This window comes from Diabrotica virgifera, chromosome 4 (assembly GCF_917563875.1).
Source record: "Diabrotica virgifera virgifera chromosome 4, PGI_DIABVI_V3a".
Taxonomy (NCBI): domain Eukaryota; kingdom Metazoa; phylum Arthropoda; class Insecta; order Coleoptera; family Chrysomelidae; genus Diabrotica; species Diabrotica virgifera.
Window position 1 is genome coordinate 105897880 of NC_065446.1, and position 22359 is coordinate 105920238.

Below are 22359 nucleotides of genomic sequence, written 5' to 3' on the forward strand. Positions count from 1 at the left end.
ACTGAAAAGTAAAAGGGACTTAAAAGACTATATATATATATATATATATATATATATATATATATATATATATATATATATATATATATATATATATATATATATATATATAATGTTTATTTTAAATAAATTCACAAGTGGATATTAATTTGGTAAAGGTTTTACATATTTAAATAGTTTGTTTTCAACATGGATTTTATTGTATAAAGTAAATAAAATGGCAGTGACTTTTGACAGCCATAAGTCAAATTTTTGTTTTGGTACACTGCTAAAAATAAGGTTAAGAATTGTAAAATCATATATTTGTTTTTATTATTCATTTCTTGTTTGAGAATATGTTTATTCTCAAAGTAAAAATAATAAGGTATAAAGGTTTAAATAAACATTATAAAATGTACACATTTTTATTTCTGTAACCTATGTTTTGGAAAATTATTAACCAGATATCTAATATAAGCGAATTAAGTTTTAGAATAGAAGAAAATGATATGGCATAGAAGCCAATAAAGGTAAATAATAGCCCAGTTTGACCCAATGAGGAATCTAAGATGAATGTCCCCCCAGTTGGTTCCCATAAGTACGGAATATGTCCAGTAAGTACTCGATATGTGAATTTGAGGATTTTTCAAACGGCGTCCAAATTTCTTTAAATAGTAGGAAGCTCCTCAGGTCTGTGTAAGTATCCTTTGCTTATTTGGTTATTTCGTTACTTCATTAGACCCTCTTAAAAATACAGGTAATAGTTGGAAAAACGCTTCAACTTAGTCTTCTTTAAACCCTCTTACCCCCCTAACGATTCCACGACCTGCCAACGCACAAAAAATGAGCTGCCGTATGCATGAAGCTTTATGTGTCTGTTCCTTCTACTAGCCCCATTCCGACCCAAAGTATTTATATAGTTAATCTTATCCTTGATCCCATTTGAGCAGTCACGTAAAACGCTTCAGTATTATCTCACAGATATTTTTTTATTTCACAGAAACGAATATCATTAACTCTGATTAAATTAAATATTTAAAAAAATCTATAATGTGTCCATAAATGTGTGGGTCAGCACTACCGACCCTGACAAGCCGCCACTGATACCACAGCTTGGTCATGTTCGGATTTTAGAAAAATGCTATTCGTCAATAATGAGTTTATTTAAGTCAAATCATGGTCAAATATTCAATACTATTAAGGCCGCGTCCCACCATCAAATAATTTGATCAAACTGGTTTGAGTAAACTGAAAGTGACAGTTAGTGACGTCACATCCTGAGTGTTCATTGTGGATAATAATGAAAAATTTTAATTTTAAATAAAGTACAAACAAGTTAGACAACTCAATACAATAAATTTGATCAAACTAGACTGATAGTGAGAGCACAGATTTTTAGAATTTCAAAAAAACTGCAATTGTGACGTCACTTTGAAGGCCCCGTCTCACCATCAAATAATTGACAGTTATTTGATCAAACTTGACAGTTAGTGACACAAAGTGACAGTTAGTATGTATAGTTTGTGTCACTAGTCAAGTTTGACTGTCAAGTTTGATCAAATAACTGTCAATTATTTGATGGTGAGACGGGGCCTTGTACTGACGGAGTTTGCTCAAACTGTTTGATCAAATTATTTGATGGTGAGACGCGGCCTTTAGAAAACTTACTGGACATCTCTCACAGAATTTTCCAGAATACCGTCCCTCATCGGTAACATCGCAGTGACATACGCCGCACTCGCATGTTCCGTGTCCTGAACAAATCTTACCATCCGTAACACCTGGCGCGTAACAGGTGGCGTTGGATTTGGCACATGCGCAGTTCGGGCCGGACCATTCTTCTTTGCAGTGGCATACGCCGCAGTCGCAGATACCGTGGTCGGGACCGCTGCAAAGTTTGCCGTCATGGCGCTCGCAGGAGAAGTTTTCGCATTCGCAGTATTTGCCGTAGATTCTCTAAAAAAAGTAACAATAAATCAAATAAAGAATAACCTATCGTATTTTTACAACGTCCATAATCGTATCGTATTTTTAATCGTATCGTATTTTTACGTCCAAAAGAAACCTGGGACAAAAAATATGAAGAAATAAACAGATATACCTATGGGTGGAGCTCGAAGAGGACTCAACCTCAACATAAATAAAACAAAATGGGTGCTGAAGAGCAAAACTCAAAAACCTGCCAGACAATTAAAGATAAAAAACCAATTAATTCAACATTCAACAGTCCTCAACTCGAAATGGGATCAAACAACCTAAATACGATCTCAAGGGCGGATCCAGGGAGGGGGCCATGGCCCCTCTGGCCCCTCCCGAGAATTGAAAAAATTGAAATTGAAATATTTGCAGTTCAAATGTTTATATTTTCAAAAACATATATATGTACAAAACAAGGAATAAATATGTCTTCTGGAATAGAATTGAACAAAGGCAGTAAGTAGCTTCAAGAATGACATGGGATATTTTGTAAATCAAAATGTTGATAATTTTACAAAGTGTCAAATGTTAGAACGACCTTGGCAGCCATCAAAATCCTGCCAATTTCCATATTCTGTATACATAAAGAATAAAAAAGAAGTGAAGCGTTACTTGGGGCACCAGCACTTAGAACAAAGGAGTTGATTGGTACTTTCGCACATTCAAAAGGGATTGCCTTGCAAGTATTGCGTTTTATTTTTCTAATGAAAAATATGGTCATAATAAAGGGATGACAGCCCAGAGTCTTGTCACGAAAGCTTTAACGTCTTTCGCCAAACTCATGGACTAAGACGGAGCCATACAAACCCATGAAAAAACATGATACCACAAGGAGGGCGTTCAGGTTAGGCTAAATTTTCTACAAAGTTATCGCAACCAGCAAAAGTCAGTCATTAACCAGATAGACTTGCAGAGGTCTAAACAGATACAAGAAAATAGAGAAATACTACAACCAATAGTAGAGTCTATAGTCTTATAAAAATATTCCTCTAAGAGGGCATCGTGATGATGGCCTTCTGCTTCTGCATCAGGAGATAAGACTCTTAAACTACACCTATCCACAGCATCTTCCTGAGCATATACATTAGTAGCAATAGTCGAAATCGATTGATAACATGTTGTAGTGAAGAAATAATTGAACAAAAATAATGAATTAGGTGAAAAGTACAAATTATAGGCCTGGATCCCGTGTACACAAAAAAAGTTGATTAACAACAAGCTGAAAATTTGTTAATATGTTAAGGCTGTCTAGTCGAACAAACTTTGATGGACGGGAACACTGGAACAGGGGAATTTTTAATTATGGAACAGTTTAAAAATTTGGGATGTCAGACTACGAAAACGTTCCATGTATTTTGCCGGGAGAACTTCCAATTGATTTTTTACCCTTTCATTAAACTGTCATGCAAAAATCAGGCTGCTATTTACATCTGTTATAATTCTTGTCATTTGACTTGTTCTACTTGTCGGACTTATTAAAATGACCAGTTATTGATAAATACCAGTCTGATTTTTGTATAAGAGTTTAATGAAAGGGTAATAAATCAACTGGAAGTTCTGTCCGACAAAATACATAGAACGTTTTCGTAGTCTGACGTTCCAAATTTTTAACCTGTTCCACAATTAAAACTTCAACTGTTCCTGTCCATCAAAGTTTGTCCGACTAAACACCTTTAAGTTATTAACAAATTTTCAGCTTGGCCTATTATTACTCTGTCATATTTGACGAATCGACCGACGTATCCCACGTGGAAGAGCTTTCTCTAAATTTGAGATACATACAATAACAACATTCGTGAAAACTTTGTCAAGTTAATTGACGCTTATGAGAACGTAAAACTAATTAGTGAAAATCAAGAAAGAGGGGAATAACAAGACCTGTCAGGAGAAGCATTGGGAAAAATAGTATAAAACTTGTTGAAAAAACTGCACTTGGATCCGAAGAAATGTGTAGGAATCGGTACTGACTTTAATTGTTAATACTTTAATAACGATAAGTTTTGAATGTCTTTATAGCACTCAGAAGTGTGTGAGAAGTGCCTTAAAACTCATCATTGTAACCCTAAATTTTAAAAATTACTCCCAGACCCCCTAGCACTCCTCCCCAAAAAAATTTCATGGCCCCTCCCGAAAGCCGATCCTGGAGCCGCCCTTGTACGATCTAGAGTTGAAAAGGCCAGATATAATCAGGCCAGATCTAGATACAATCATTAACTTTACCCTCTTTCAAGAAACACCTATCGAGAAACTCCAATGGGCTGGAAATTTATTGTGGATAGATATGTACTTACATCAGGTTTTTAGCTACCTATATCTATTTCGGGCATGAAATTAGAATAGGAAAAGACAATCAAACTTGTGAGATATAGCGTAGTATAGGCTTAGGATGGGCAGCATTTGGCAAGATGCGACATATTCTAAATAGTCGAGGAAATGAAGCTGGAAAAATGGCAAAACCTCGCAATTTTTTCGTCCAGCATCGAATTGTACAAAAATTTGGGAATAGGCTCATTTCACCCTCTAGTTCATTTTCTATATTGAGCCGTTGTACGCTTTTGGTTTTTTAAGGGTGAAAACTACCCCTAACTGTAAAAAATTATAAAATAACATTTTAAACTTTAATATTGTCAACATTTGGTTCTTATTAGTTACATAATGATTGTTTTATGCTTTAAGATATACTACCATAATATTTCAACCCTTAAAACCACCCTTGTTGGAGCTATATATAAAAAATTTACTTATCCTAAAAGAATAATTTCGGTAGATAAGGAACTTATACCAAGTAGATAATTTAATTGATCTATATAGAAAAAAAGTAGAATTAAAGAATTACAAAAACATTTATTCACAGAAAAATACGAATTTACAAATGTGCACAAATATAAATACAAATAGTTTTTTAGTCATCTTCCAGTATACGAATCGGTTCTGTGGTATTATACATACATTGAAAATGCTCCATAAGCGAACTATTCGAATTTTTCGAAAAAAAAAAGATCGTTTTATAAACATAGCTCCTTCATTTTTGGCGATAAAAAGTTTTTCAAAAACGATTTTGTAGGATTTTTGAAGAGCTATAAGACTGTAAATTAAACTCCGTAAGGTCCCTTAGTTTTTAATCGGGGCGGCTTTAAAGGGCTCGAATAAGGGGGTGTTTGCTCGTAAATAGAGGTTTTAAACAGCTATATCTCGCTGTATTCACTGTAATGAAAATCTATGTACAACTAAATTTTAGTTATTAAAAAATATACAAAGGTTAAGATTAATTTTTAATTAGGAGGGTAGTTAAGAGTTGTTTTCACTGATTTTTTCGTAGTGAAAAGCAGGTACCGACCTTTTTTTGATCATAAGTTGCTAAATTTTTATGCTAGAAACTTTTTATTATTATTTTTTAAAAGATATAATCGTATGCTTAAAAAATAATATTTAAATTTTCCTAAAAAATGCAAGGTTTTCCCGCTATTTGGCTTTGAATATTTCAAATTATACATTTGACAAAAAAAGCTAACCTTTAACGTGCCCTTTCTCGGTTTGTATTTGTCTTAAAAATATTATGGAAAAAGAATTTGATTTGTTTTACTAAAAGATACAATTTTGATATCCACAGTTTTTTTGACTATATGCATATTTTTCGAGGTATTCTCAAAAAACCCTCTAAAGGAGTCGATTTTTTCGTCGAAAAACTGTTACTTTCAAGCGCGAATAACTTGAAAAATATTAGTTTTACGAAGAAAATGTAAAAAATGTTTTTTTCTTAGAATGACTTTTTACATCGATTTACATGGTTAAAATTTAATAAAAAATTCCCACCCCCGAAATGGGGTAGCAATCACCCCCAAGATTTTAGCGTACAGCGGTATGATATAGAAAATGATCATTGGATTATTCCCTACTGTGGTGTTCCTTTCTGCATAACTATTATTGTTATTATTGTCATTATGTCATTCACTCATGTCAATGTCATGTCATTGTCATATCATTATATCACAGTTTGTCAATCATAATGTATGTACAATTTTAGTTTATTAAAACCTTTAATTCTCAAGGTTTTCATTATTACAATTTAATAAACTAAAATTTATTCAACAATGGATAAACTACTCAAGCCTGATCGACTAGACATCGATTCCAATTCAACAAATGCAACACAACTCTGGACACACTGGAAGAGAACCTTTCAAAACTTTCTAGAAGCAGCTAATGTTTCTGAAGACAAAGATAAACTGAATTTATTGGTGAATTATGTAAATCCTGTAGTATATGAAGCTATAGGTGAATGTACCACCTACACTGATGCAACTGCTACCTTAGAAAAACTATACATAAAACAAAAGAGTGAAATATTTGCCCGGCACACATTATCTACACGAAAGCAACAAGTGGGTGAGTCCATTGATCAATATTTACTAATCTTAAAACACTTAAGTAAGGATTGCAATTTTCAAGCAGTGTCTGCTGATAGAAATAAAGACGATTACATCAGGGACTCTTTTATTCGAGGTTTAAGTGCTTCAAATATTAGGCAAAGACTACTTGAAAGCGCCACTTTAACATTAGATCAAGCATATAATTCAGCCAGAGCTTTAGAAATGGCCCAACAACAATCAGATTCATATATTATGTCAAATTCTATTGTAAATTCTATTACTACTGATAACACCCTTCAGAATACTGCACACGAAACTGATCAAAACAACTTGACTAGCGCAGCTACCTTTTCAAAATGCTGGTTTTGTGGAAAAAGTCGCCATACTAGAGATAGATGTCCTGCTAAAAATCACCAATGCTCTTGTGGTAAATTCGGACATTTTGAGCAAGTCTGTAAAAGTAAGAATCAAAAACAAAAATCACATGTTCATAACAAAACATCTGCTGCTTTAGTTGGAATGCTATCTGCTGCTTCTCCGTCCTGTTTATCAAAAGCTATAATAAAAATTCATGTAAATAATTCTGAGGTTGAAGCTCTAGTAGATACTGGTAGTACAGACAGTTACATTTCAAATAGTATTGCCATTCAAAATCAACTACAAATATTCCCTACAAATTTAAATGTACAAATGGCTTCCTCATCTTTAAACTCTCCAGTTTGCGGCTTTTGCATTGTTAACCTAAAAATATCTGAACATACCTATAAAAATTTTAAACTTTATGTTCTAGAAAACCCTTAGCTCAGATGTCATAATTGGTCATGATATCCTTAATAAACATTCTGGAGTGCAGTTCAATTTTGATGGTAAGAAACCTCCAATTTCAATCTGTAATCTAACAACAGCAATTGTAAAACCATACCCACTGTTTGCCCATTTAACAGGAAACTGCAAACCTATCGCCGTAAAATCAAGACGCTATTCCTTTGAAGATTCCAAATTCATAGACACTGAAATTCAAAAATTATTGAAAGAAAATATTATTGAAGCAAGCAATTCTCCATGGAGAGCACAAGTACTAGTTACTAGTAATACAAATCATAAAAAACGTATGGTTGTCGATTATTCTTTAACTATTAATAAATTTACTGAACTAGATGCCTACCCTTTACCAAATCTCGAAATTTTAGTAAATAAAATTTCTCAATATGAATACTTTAGTTCAATCGATTTACGAAGTGCTTATCATCAAATTCCCATACTAGAACATGAGAAAATCTATACTGGATTTGAAGCATGTGGCAACCTCTATCAGTTTACAAGAATTCCATTTGGTGTCACCAATGGAGTAGCATGTTTTCAAAGAACGATTAACAACATAATAGAGAATGAAAGATTAACAGATACATTTGCATTCCTAGATGATGTCACTATTTGTGGAACAACAAAAGAACAACATGACAAGAATCTACAAAACTTTATGGAAATCGCAAGGAAATATAAATTAATTTTAAACGATGAAAAATCGAAATTCTGCATGACTCAAATTAATATACTTGGATATACTATTGAAAAGAAAACTATAAAACCAGATGCTGAAAGACTGCAACCCCTTATCAATTTACCAGTACCAACAAATATCACTTCATTAAGAAGAATTCAAGGAATGTTCGCCCACTATTCAAAATTCATACACAAATTTTCGGAAAAGATACATCCTATTGTCAATATCAAAGAATTTCCCTTAAATCAAACTCAAATATATGCCTTTGAAAAGCTGAAACAGGACATTGTAGAAGCAGTAGTCACTTCTGTTGATGAAAATGAAATATTTACAGTTGAAACAGATGCCTCCGAATTTGCCATTGGAGCTCAACTTACACAACAAGGAAAACCAGTAGCATTTTATTCAAGAACACTTTCAAAAACAGAACATAATCATTCAAGTGTTGAAAAAGAAGCTTATGCAATTGTGGAATCCATAAGAAAATGGAGACACTATCTTATGGGCCGACACTTTAAAATTATTACAGACCAAAGGTCAGTTGCTTTTATGTTTGACTTAAAATCAACATCTAAAATTAAAAATGAGAAAATAATGCGTTGGCGTATAGAACTGTCCTGCTATAAATTTGAAATTATTTACAGACCTGGGAATCAAAACATTGTTGCGGATACTCTTTCAAGAATATCTGCTGCTATTCACCCCACTATGTCAGATAAAAATTTATTCAATTTACATAACACAATGTGTCATCCTGGAATAACCAGATTCTATCACTGGATACGATGTAAAAATCTACCTTATTCTTTAGAAGATGTCAAACGAACTATCTCTTCTTGTCCAATCTGTGCTGAAATTAAACCAACATTTTACAAAAACAAAAGCACTTTGATTAAGGCTACAGCACCTTTTGACAGACTGAATATAGACTTTAAAGGACCTTTACCATCTAACAATCAAAATAAATATCTGCTGAATATTGTAGATGAATATTCAAGGTTTCCATTTGCATTCCCATGCTCAAATTTATCATCTTCAACAGTCATCAGTTGTTTAACTGAGTTGTTTACTACTTTCGGAACTCCTGCATATATTCACAGCGATAGAGGATCTTCATTCTTGTCTGCTGAGGTAAAATCATTCCTAACAAGTCATGGTGTTGCTTCCAGTCATACAACTCCATACAACCCTCAAGGAAATGGACAATGTGAAAGATATAATGGTATCATTTGGAAAACAGTTCAACTAGCAATTAAATCTAGAAATCTTCACATAAACCAATGGCAAGATGTACTACCTGATTCTTTACATTCAATTAGATCTTTACTGTGTACCTCTACTAACTGTACTCCACACGAACGTATGTTTAATCATCCCAGAAGATCAACAAATGGTACATCTATTCCAACTTGGCTTAGTACTCCTGGAACTGTTTTCCTCAAGAAACATGTTAGAAATTCGAAATATGAACCTCTGGTGGAAGAAGTCCAACTCCTAGAAGCAAATTCAGACTATGCACATGTCAGATTACCAAATGGAAATGAAACCACAGTATCGGTCCGACACTTAGCTCCGAGAGGAAATACTTCCCTTTTGGCAGTAGATGAGGCAACTATTGAAGATAATGAAAAACATGTAGAAAACCAGTCCCCCATGATAAATCAAAACATGGAACCATTGAACAGTGTAGAAGAAATTAATACCATAGATAGTCAACTTCAACAACCTTTTTCTGCTCCTGGTGACGGTCCAACTACTTCAACTTCAGTTCCCCCAGAACTGATATTGCAAAAGCGAATAAGAAAGCCTCCTTCCCATTTACAAGATTATGTCAGAAACTAACAGCGTGGATGAATGTGGTGTTCCTTTCTGCATAACTATTATTGTTATTATTGTCATTATGTCATTCACTCATGTCAATGTCATGTCATTGTCATATCATTATATCACAGTTTGTCAATCATAATGTATGTACAATTTTAGTTTATTAAAACCTTTAATTCTCAAGGTTTTCATTATTACACCTACCTTCTGTGAAAATTCCAAGTAAATCCATGCTGGACGAAAAAATTGCGAGCCAAAATGCTTCATTTAATCGACTAAAAAGGAACGCTACCGATTTGCTTGAAGAAAAAAGTTTACAACCAATGCATACAGCCAGTAATAACATATGGTTCCGAAACCATAACATTGACTAAATATTTTGCAAATAAATTGAGAACAACCCAAAGAAAAATGGAAAGAGCAATGTTGGGAAGAACAAGCAAAGATATGGTACTAAATAGGATAGTGAGAGAGAGGACTAAAGTGACAGATGTCATAGAAAATACTGCACAAGCCAAATGGAGACGTGCTGGATATGTAGCACGTTTAAATTATAATAGGTGGACCAGAAGACTCATAGAAAGAGATCTAGAGAAGATAAAAGACACCAAGGTATACCACCAAAAATATGAATGGATGACTTAAGAAAAACAGTGGCAAATTGGATACAGAAGGCACGAGATAGAGAACAATGGAAGAATATGGAGGAGACCTATATCCAACAGTGGTTGCAAGAGGTTGAGAAATTATGATGATGATGATGATTACATATTACCAAGAATATTCCCAGATAGTAAAATGCAAGAAGATCAAAACAGACGCTGCGGATTGGCGCGCTCTCTACATTGGAGGCAGAAATAAACAGAGGGCCAAGGTTCAATCTGGACTGTAAAGTCAATAGAAAAAGAAGAAGTGTATTAAATACTGTATAGACTGGAATATCTATAAAATATTTTGAAGTTAAGAGGAAACAGTAGCGATCAACAGGTAGCAACAAACGCGTTCGAAGATTGAGGCTCTAATTTTGAATATTTTGTCGAGATATTTGGCACACATATTCGTAATATACTAAAGAATGGCGGTACAGAGCCCAATTTCAGAAATATTGGTATGTGGAAATTACTCTACAACTAAATAAAATATTGAAAAAAGGAGCCTGTACCGCCATTAAGAAAGACAAAAAAATACATTTTCTTCAAATAAACTTTTTTATCCCATGCCTAGATTTTGTGTAATCTTGGAACTACTAAAAATCGATTTTTTTATAACAAGAAATCGAACGTCGCTGACTTGGCAACATTTCGCGCCTATGTGTATAAAAATTATTGTTTTTGATCACGGTTCTTAGTTCTTAGACATTACTACGGTTGCCTAAATCGACTAACCAATGAACATTAAGGGTGAGATTACGTCACGAGAGTTTACTGTCATTTGAATCGTAATATGATTTTATCCGAATCCTGAGAAAACCAAGTATTTTAGAAAAGTTTAAACGCAGAATGCAAGATTACATTATTACCGAGGGCGGAAAGCCCCTTAGAATAAACAAGCAGATTCTATTGAATGAAATATTTGAAATTAAATATCACACTTCTCTTTTATTTTCAGACCTGTAACTTATTAAAATAAACATTATAGAAGTTTTCAGGGTCTTTCAGCCCTCGGTAATAATGTAGTCTTTCATTCTGAGTTTAAATTTTTCAAAAATATTTATTAGTTTTCTCAGGGTTCGAAAAAAATTAATACAATTAAAACACATTGAGAATTTTGACATGCGTCAAAATTTTGCATTAACTCAATGTAAAATTCTGAACTGTTGAATTCCAGCATCCCTAATAATTATTTTACATCAAAAGACATTAGAAACTATTTGTAGAGGATTGAAATCTGTATTGGAAATAACTGTTAAAATTGGTCTACGTAATTAAACATATTCCAAAATTTTGTAAAAATGTAATACATTTTAGTTTTCCGCCCAAACTTCCGGCCACACACAATGCAATAATGTTCACATTTTTGAACTGTCAATATTTTTTATTTTATCATCTATTGTTTAAAAACAATACAGTTGATAAGATACCCTCAGTTGCGGAGAAAGGATTAATAATAAAGATTTTTTATTCAAATATTGAATTTTTTATTCAGTCAATGGTGTGAGCACTGTCAGTTAAATAGTAACGTGTGGCCTTACTTTTACACGCATACCTATTGTGGCAAATGTATCATATTTTTCAAAATTTTGGAATGCATTTAAATCGTAGAACAATTTTAACTTTTGATTTTAATACAGATTTTAATTCTCTACAAATATTTCTCTCATGACTTTTGATGTAAAATAATTAGGGAAGCAGGAATTCAACAATTTAGAATTTTACATTGAGTTTCCTATGGCCCTTTTTACGATTCACCACCCGGTATAAGATAAAATGTGTACTATTTGTCTTATTATTTCATAATAACACAAATAATACACATATATACACAATAACACACATTCAATGATCAAAAATCATTTAAAAATATGGGAATGTAAACTCTTGTGACGTAAAGTCAAAAATATAAGTCTCCCCACCACCGTCGGACAAGACAACCGTAATAAAGTCTAATAACCGTGGTTTTTGATAGTATAAACGTCACTGTCAGTGTGGCGAATTACCGACGCACTGTTGCCTCACTTTTGAAAGTTCGCAGAACTTCCGCAATATTGGACCGCGTTTGTTGCCACCTGTTGATCGCTACTGTATCACCTTAAGAAAAATTTCAAAAACAATCTACAAATAAAAAATGTATGATCACAATGTAGTTCGTAATTTTTGTTCTACTTAATAATAACCTCGCGAATTACGCTACTAAAGCCAATTTATGAAAACAGAATACTCGAAGAACTTAAGACATTAAAACAGGAAAATGAAACAAGAAAATTCTATAAAACTCTGAATAATGCAAGAAAAAGAAAGGAATTCAAACCAAGGCTAAGATTATGTAAGGATAAGAAGGGGCACATACTCAATACAAAAGAAGAAATATTGAAAAGGTGGGTGGAACACTATAAAGAACTACTTACTATCGAAGTAGAAGATCCAAATCAACCACCCCCAGGAGCAAGCAACAATACACCATTAGAGCCTAAATCAATTCAAGAAGTACGGGATGCAATGAAAAACCTAAAAAAGTAAATCTCCAGGAAGTGATGGTATACCCGCAGAACTTATTAAATATGGAGGTGCTACTCTGGCTAATCAAATATATAAAATAATACTAAGAGCCTGGAATGAGGAACAAATCCCAGAAGAGTGGTGTATTGGAATCGTTTGCCCGCTACACAAAAAGGGTGATCAATTGGAATGTAGAAACTATAGGGGAATAACCCTCCTTAATACAGCTTACAAAATATTGTATCTTAGTATAGTCGCCTAAGTGCACATTCAGAGGAGCTTCTTGAAGAATATCAAAGTGGTTTTAGGCCTGGTCGATCAACAACAGACCATATCTTTATGCTAAGGCAAATACTGGAAAAATGAATTCAATATCGGCACATAATATCTTTTCGTAGATTTTAAATCGGCCTATGATAGTATCCTAAAAAATAAATTGTATGAAGCCATGAATGAATTCCACATCCCTAATAAACTAATAAGATTGGTTAAGGCTACAATGCGTAAAGTTGTTTGCAAAGTCGAAATACAGGGCGAACAATCACAGGCATTTGAAACGCATGATGGGCTGCGACAGGGGGATGCGCTGCGCTGGCGTGTAGCTCATCTCCCTGTCTGGAGACATGGAACATAGCCTGGAAAAGGCGGTCAGAGATGTTCGAATAGACAACAGGACCTAGTTGCCCTAACAACACGCAAGCTAGAAGAAATGTATACCACCTTCTCAAATGCCTCTAAAAAATATGGGCCTGCAAGTAAACGAGGAGAAAACTAAGATGATGGCATCAACACCCAACAATAGAGCCAGAAACATCGGTCACCAATTCAAGGTTGATAACTCTACCTTTGAAGTGGTGGACAAATTCACATACTTAGGCTCCCTAATCATCCAGGAGATCATCATGATGGAAGAAATCAAACGAAGGATAATTCTAGCAAACAAATGCTATTTTAGACTGAGTAGACATATGAAAAGTGGTAACTTAAGCCAAAAAACAAAAATAACCATATACAAAACCCTTATACAACCAGTGTTGACATATGGATCGGAGGCATGGACCAGCTCCAATGCAGATGAAAACCTTCTGCTTATATTTGAACGAAGGATCCTGAGAGGAATATTCGGTGGCATCTGTGAAAATGGTGTTTGGAGGAGGAAGTACAACTACGAGTTATACCACAGATATAAACAAAAATTTGGTGCTAAAGACGTGGTATCTCTTATAAAAATTGGAAGACTAAGATGGGCAGAACATCTAGCAAGATCACAGCAGAACAACCCTCCTTGAAGAATCCTTATGTCACAACCTGTGGGAAGTAGAAATAGGGGTAGGCCAAAACTCAGATGGAAGGATGGTGTAGATGAGGATGGGAGAAAAATAGACGCAGCAAACTGTCAACGGTTGGCAATGGATAGGACTGACTGGCGTAATAAACTTGGGAAGGTCGAAGCTCTTCCATAGGGCTGTAGCACCATTGATGATGATAATACTAACCTCATTTTCGTTCTCTCTTGCCTCACACACACATTTATTGCAGACGCATTGTCCTCTGCCAGAGCATTCTAACTCATTTGGTGCATTCGGAGGACTACAATAGTTGGCAGTTATGTTGGTATATATATCATCTGCGATGCATTCACAATGTTTCCCGAAATTTCCGGGATTGCATTCACATATGCCGCATTTGTATGTACCCATCCTTGAACATACCGGGGCATGTTCTTGATAATACTGAAAATAAAGAAAACTTTTAAAGACAAAAATGAATATTTATTTCTATAAATACATAGCAAAACTGATATGTCTACCTACATTTATTCCTTATTCGATATTTCGTTGAATATTTATTTGTGTTATCAGAATTTTAAAATATTGCAATAAATGTCGCACAACCTATTAGTGTCTGTCTTATAATTAATTGAATTTTTATTTTTGTTTATGTGGTACCTATATTTCGAGAAATCTTTTTTATAATTGTTTTTTGTTTCTAAGATTTTGATTTCTGGTAAATTAAATGTGTGGCCGCTGTAGCAGTTATGCTACGGACCATTTAAAATGAAATACATTGATTTGCGATTAATTCAATTTAAATAAATAAATAAAGTTAACAAGTACTATCCCTCCAGAAATTTCTTTTCGTGCCGCCAGCGATAAAATTAAAAGGTATTTTTACCATCAGATGGCTTGCGCGCCGCGATCGATTTCCGTTATCGATCGAAATTCCGGCAGTTTTGGTCAGAAACTCATCAAGAGCGTATATAGTGTGCAGCACAATTTCTCTTTTTTAAGCGGCGAAGATCTAGAATCAATCAAATATACGCCATTTAAATGAAATAAAGACATCATAAATACTATTTATCCAAAAATCCAACGGTTAAATCCACAGTAACCAAAGTTATACGAATTTAAGTTTCAAAACCACACCGTAATGGCGATGGCGACCAATTATTAATAACTGTCAGCTGCACACACATTCTAGGTAAGCCTTGAATTATTATTTCTTATTGAAAACAGCCTAAATTCATAATTTATATCGTAATTTTGGGATCTAATTTGCGAGGAACAGGAGAATTTCATGTAGTTTTTATGTAAAGCTTCCATTTGAAAATCATTTCTTGTCCATTTACTTATCAGTTTTTTTTTTGATGATCGAATAAAAAAGATACCAATGATTTTGAAGTTTTATCGCGCAGGTGCATGTGAACTCGCATGCTTCTTTAAATGCTTGGACTGACAACCACTCAGTTCGTCACAGATTTAGACATAACCTAATGTTTTGTTTGGGAGGAATCAGTAATGTTTTGTTTGGTCTGGTACGGGAAATCTAAACTGTTGCAGTTACTCATGGAAACTTTTAAATATTCATTATGTTACTTTGTAGACTTCGCCGCATCCCATAGTCCAAATCCTTGGAATGTTGTAGAGCATCCTAAGGACACCTGTAACTTGACTTTGTTTCCAACAGCCTTCCAGACGCTTTAGATGTTGTAGTGCTAAGAGGATTTCGTCCTAAATAGACCTGTCTTCGTGGGAATACCAGTGTGGAAGATAAGATAAGCTTTTAGTTTATTTTTTTTTTGTTGTTAAAGTAAAGTCAAGTTGCTTCTCATTCCTAACTATAATATAATAACCTGTAAACTTTTTGTGTGCACATAATTAGGTACATTTTTAAAATAGGATTTCAAATAAATATTAAATAAATAATGGATAATAATAATTGAGAATAAATCAAGTTTTTGAAAATTTAATAGAAAAGAGAAATAGGGGTATTAAAGGGTTATCCACAACAGTAATTTTCAAAGTTAAAAGGGTTTTTACAAACAAAATTTAATTAAAAGAGTTTCTGACCGACTCATATCTAGCGTTTTCTGTATATCTCCAGTATCTATGTTGTAAGTATACTACGAGCACATAGATCTGGAACGTTAGCTACTTGAACACTTGTCAGTCCCAGGACCATTATTTATATACTAACATTTGGCTATTCTCCCGGACTTGATTATTGAATCTTACTAATATTTGTTTACTTGGCACAATAGTGGTGATTTTTGCTATTTGTTAGTGGTCTTTTGGCCGTATCTATTTCTACACCACTATTGTTTATATTACTGTAGGCTGTTACATATATAAATAAAAGCTATTTTGATATTCTTTAGTATATTTATTGTAAATATATTTGTCAATAGTATTTTGCCTTTTATTTCAGTTCTTACTACAGTACATAACATAGCATTACAAGGTAAATATTGAATTTTTGCGTTGTTTCAGGAAATTGTCTCCAGTGTCATTTATTTATTTGATTTCTTGTTGTTCGTTACAAAAATCTCGAGCTGTTCAAATTCTAGGCCCAGAAGGTAGTTTTCTTCGCTAAAGGTAAAGTAAAATTAGCTTTTCAAATTCTAGGTCAAGATAGCCCGAGTTGGCGCCCATTTTCTTCTTCTTCACTTATCGTACTGTTCGTACCCTTTTATTTCCAGTGTCTCATCTAGTCGCATTGAGTTTTTGTATTAAGAAAAAGGTCTCATCTTCGTCTTTGTATATACTATATCATCATACAATATCTTTGTTTCACATTTCAAAAACAAATATTTAGTGTAAAAAGCTAGCCCGAACTTCCCCCTTTGAGATTTAGTGTCTCTCTGCCTATTTAAGTTAGTCTTCTGAGCTAAGTCCTTCTTAATTAATATCTTCAATAACTTCCCTATTCTACTTCTATCTCAATTTTACCTTTTTACTCCCTCTCATTCACAATACCCAGAGTATTGGGTTACAAATTGGCGCCCAACGTGGGATGGAAAGAGAAGAAAAAAAATATATTTAAAAATTCTAAATACTTAAAGTTAATAACGTCACCTTTTATAAAAGTCTGCGGTGGCATCCTAGTAAATCACTTCACTACCTCTTGGTAACATTTTTGAAATTTTTAGGTATCTCTGGAGTTGTAGCAGTGCAGTGCATTGGTTTTCACGACTGGACGGACAAACAAACATTACTGGTATAAGTATTCACTCGAACATTAGCTTGAGGACAGAGAGTAAGTTGAACTTTTCCTACTTGTATTTCTCATTCTCAAGTGTATTCCCCAGTTGTGTAAAATGGCATCTTTTAAGGCAGAACATCTGTTATCTTCTGAATTAGATTATGAGTTGAAAATCCGTCAGTTAGCTGATCCATCTTTAACCACGGATCAGGCTAAAAGGGTCGTGTTGACAGGTGCGTTGAAACAGGCTTCAGCAAATCGGAGTCATGCTGTTCTGTCAGCTTTCCCCTTAAATTTTGCTGATGAGGTCCGTGAAATAGAAGTCACCCTTGCAGATCTAAAGGCCCAAATTAGCTCTTTTGTTGGCTCCCATAGTGATGTAGTATATGGTCGCTTGACTTCCCGTTTAGGTCATGTTTCAGGTAGGGTTCATTTGTTAGAGTCGGTAAATGAGGAAGAGGATGCCATTAAGAAGTCTCTCAACTTCAAAATACTTAATCTGGAAGGCGAACTTGAGTATAAGGTAGTTCCACAGGCTCACTCCACCCCTCATAACCCTAGTGTTTCGGTAAACTCATTTCCTATCTTTAAGTCAGCTCCTATTCATAAATGGGGTGTATGTTTTTCGGGTAGTTCAGATGAAAATGTTGTTAGTTTTTTGGAAAAGATAGAGTGTCTGCGTATAGCACGTGGGAATACTGAGGATGAGTGCTTTTCGTCCGCTGGGGACTTGTTTAAAGATTCAGCTTTTACTTGGTACCTCAATAATCGAGGTGGTTTTACTTCATGGCAACAGTTAGTTGCCAAGCTTAAGTCGGATTTTCTTCCTTATAATTATGAGGACACTTTATTGGACGACATTAAATCACGTAAACAAGCTCCTCAACAAAAAGTCACTATTTTCATTAACGAAATTGTAAGTTTATGTAAGCGTTTGGAGGTTCCTCTGTCTGAGTCACATATAGTTAGGATTATTAAGAAGAATTGGTTGCCGTCGTATCATTCCAGCCTTGCACTTACAGATATTCCGTCTATTGCTGATGTTACCGAAAAATGTAAGAAGTTGGAAGAAGTTTTGTCATGGTCTTCTGACACTTTAGTCCCTAGTCGTTCTAATTTTAAAAATAACGAACCATCCTATTCTGGTAGGCCAAATTATTCTCGGTCTGGGAATGTATCTGTCTTCAACTCAAAGATTATCTGTTGGAACTGTCGTCAGCAAGGACACGGGTACTACGACTGTCCTGAGCCTAGAATTCGGTTTTGCTATGGATTTGGACGTCAAGGGGTCCGTAAATTCGAATGTCAGTTTTGTTCGGGAAACGAGAGAAGGGGTGGATCGTCCCTGGCAGCCGCCCCTCATCAAGATACAGGGAATACTACCGAAACTCATCAAAACCACGGAACCAATTCCTCGAGTCTGGAAGCACTTCTTTTTCTTCATGTGCCGTGCTCGATTATCGAACGTTGGCTATCAAATTGGCTATAGTAATTTTGTTAACGGCAGCTCGGAAAAGGGATGCAGAGGATCTGTTATACCATTCTCTCAGGTTTTTAAGCCATGACGTTCTCCTTCGACCTGGCCCTCTTCTTCCGTCTACCTTGCCTTGTATTATTAAATGGAGTATATTATATCTCTCTGGGTGTCGCATAACATGGCCAAAATATTCAAGTTTTCGATTTTTAACTGTTCTGACGACTTCTGTGACTTTTCCCATCCGGTGCAAAACAACTTCGTTACGAACTCTATCCACCCAACTTATTCGTAGGATTCTTCGGTATACCAAAATTTCAAAAGCTCCAATTTCTTGAGAAGAGTATCTGTTAAAGTCCAACCTTCGACACCGTACAAAAGAGTAGAGAACACATAACATCTCACTAATCTAATTTTAAGATTCAAAGTAACGTTGTTTCCACATAAAAGTTTCTTTATCTTAAAGAATGCAGCTCTGGCCTTCTCTATACGTATTCTAATTTCTTTGCTCATGTCCCAGTTCTCATTTAGATTACAACCAAGGTAGGTGATACTGTTAGTTCTTTCTAATTGTTCACCATAAGCTGTTACTACTTCCGGTTGTATTGGCGTCTTACTGACAACCATCACCTTGGTCTTTGCGGTGTTTAGCTTGAGTCCATATTCATCACACGTTGTGGTAATCCTATTAATCAGATGTTGAAGTTCTTCATAATTGCTCGCAATTAACACCGTGTCATCCGCATATCTCAAATTATTAATCCTGACGCCATTCATTTTGATACCACATTGAGCATTATCCACTGCTTTATTGAAAACAAACTCAGAATAGATGTTAAATATTAGTGGGGACAAAATGCAGCCCTGCCTTACTCCTCTTCGTATTTGAAGTTCTTCAGACGTGTCCCAGCCAATCCTGATGTTTGCACGTTGATGCCAGTAAAGATTTTTGATAATGCGTAGGTCTTTATCATCAATACCCACTTTCTGAAGAATAGCAATCATTTCCGTATGTTTTACCCGATCAAAGGCTGGACAATTCGACGTAGATCTCAGGATCGAATTGTTTTGTAATGCCCCTTTGTCCGCTTCTTCTCGATCGACGATGGTAAATAAATGTTTGAGTGTGGAGAAAAAATATGGTTTTATTGACAGCTACGTAATTACACTATAGATGATGTTCAGGTAACTTTCTATGATAGACTGCCTTTAATGACAGCTACTGATAATAATTACACTCGGCGTAACTTCTAATAACGACTTACGCACTTGTTAACGAGGTAACTATTTCAATTAGACTGCAACCCAAAATAATCCCTTTGGTTAATTTATAATCTCGTCAAAATATACAATTCATCAATAAGTTGCTTGACAACCGAACTACGGACTTTGCATGTTGAAAGATTGCAACTACAGTTTAAAGGAAGCTATTGCAAAACTTGCGAAGTTCAATTGAAAAATATATTATTTGGCATTTTATTAAGTTTGCAGGTTGAATGGACTCTAATTATTAAAATATTACTCGATGTTTCCCAATGTTTCAATCATACACGGTGAAACTATAAAAGTTTAGCAAGTTAAGAAAAAATGTGAGATTACAAATTACGGGATTAATTTGAGATTGAACAAAGGCCTTCTCAAAGACAATGAAACACATATAAACCGGATGTCCGACATCTCTGCATCTCTGTACCATAACCTGAATACTAAACAGTGCTTCTCTGGTCCCAAGGTTATTGTGGAATCCAAACTGTGTATCACCAAGCTGTTCTTCTATTTTTTGGTACATCCTAGAGTGCAAAATTCGTAGAAATATATTTAAAACATGACTCATCAAGCTAATGGTTCGGTAGTCACTACATCTTTTCGCGTTTGCTTTTTTAGCTATCGTCACAAAAGTCGACAGCAGCCAATCCGTTGGTATATAGCCAGTTTGATAAACTTTATTAAAAAGATGAAGGAGAGATCTTTTACCTGAATTTTCGAAGAGCTTTATTATTTCATTCGGTATTTCGTCTGGTCCCGTCGCTTTTCTGGTCTTTGCTAATCTTATTGCTTGTTCAATTTCGTCCATAGTTATGTCAGGTCCTGTAACTACTTCGTTAATTTCAAGCTCGGGCCTTTCATCATTAAACAGTTCCTCAATGTATTCTTTCCATCTGTCTATTTTATCCAAATCAGTGATAATCAGTTTTCCGTCTCTATCAACGATGTTATTTGCATATTTTTTCTTCTGACCGGTGAGTTCTTTTATTTTTTTATACATATTAAATGAATCATGTTTTCTCTGCAACTCTTCAATTTCTAAACATTTTTTTTCAAAGTATGTTTCTTTTGCCGCTCGTATTTTAGTCCTTATCTCTTTATTAATGCGTTTATACATTTCGATGTTTTGATTCTTAAATTTGCGTCTTTTTTCCATCAAATTCAAAATCTCATCGTTCATCCACTGTTGCTTCTTTTGATTTTTCTCTTTGAAGTTTGGAGTTGAGTTGCTTATAATCGTTTTGATTTGGTTCCAATGATCCTCGATAGATTCTTGTTGTTCGCTATTCTCAAAATTGCTCTCTAAATTGTTTGAAATCCCCTGACTGTTGTTTCTAATAAAATCGGTATCCAGTTTGTTAGAGGATCGTGGTTGTTTTATCCGTTTAAGTTTTAATTTTATTTCGGCTAACAATAGATTGTGATCAGATGGCACATCGGCGCCAGGATAGGTTTTTACAGACTTTACTGCATTTCTGTAACGCTCACTGATTGTTATGTAGTCAATTTGGTTTCTTACGATATTATTGGGGGTATCTGCTGGAGATTTCCACGTATATAATCTCCTTTTAGGTAATTTGAAAAAGGTATTCATTATACATAGATTATGTTCTTTGCAAAAATCTGCGAAATAGTCTCCCCTTTCATTTCTATCGCCCAGTCCATAACAGCCAATAATATTACTTTGTCTGCCTTTTCCTATCTTAGCATTAAGGTCACCCATCAGAATGGTGAGATCTCTAGTCTTGAGTTGGTCGGTAACAGTTTTTACATCGGCGTAGAACTTGTCAAGTTCTTCCAGTTCACTTTCCGCTGTCGGTGCATACACTTGTATTAAATTTATGTTTCTGGGTTTCGCGTTCAACTGAATCATTATGACTCGTTCAGATACCTGGCATACCGCTCTAACACATTTGCTAACCTCGTTTGAGACTATGAATCCTACACCATGACGATGGTAATTACTCTCTTCTCCTGCATAATATACTTCATGATCATCCACATGGCATTGGCCAGATCCGGGCCATCGCATTTCACTTATACCCATAATTGATATTTGCAGCCTTTTCATCTCATTTATGGCATTGTGTGTTTTTCCTGGTTCATATAAACTCCGCACATTCCATGTGCCTATTCTACAACTTCTCTGTATATCAAATTTGGCCAAGCGGGAGATTCTTCGCACCCCTGCCCCATTTAAGAAGCGCCCGTACTCGGGGCCATCGTTTATTTCCTCAGCCATATTGATTAACCTGGGAAAAATAGTGTAGTCGTCATTCCCTTGGCTTTCTACACCGCTGTAAAAACCAGCTGCCGATTTCCAGGTTC

The 22359-nt window shown here is 34.8% G+C and overlaps 1 protein-coding gene across 2 annotated transcripts in view; it reads right to left on the reverse strand.

The window, feature by feature from the left end:
• The window catches only part of LOC114343739 (integrin beta-PS), a 117507-nt gene that overhangs the window by 36823 nt on the left and 58325 nt on the right, over positions 1 to 22359 (reverse strand). For both annotated transcript variants that reach the window (XM_050648319.1, XM_050648320.1), the window contains exons 8-9: positions 14306 to 14542; positions 1648 to 1935 (exon numbers count right to left, since the gene is read on the reverse strand). In XM_050648319.1, the coding sequence (XP_050504276.1) occupies positions 1648 to 1935; positions 14306 to 14542 (525 nt within the window). The remainder of the gene's footprint in view (positions 1 to 1647; positions 1936 to 14305; positions 14543 to 22359) is intronic.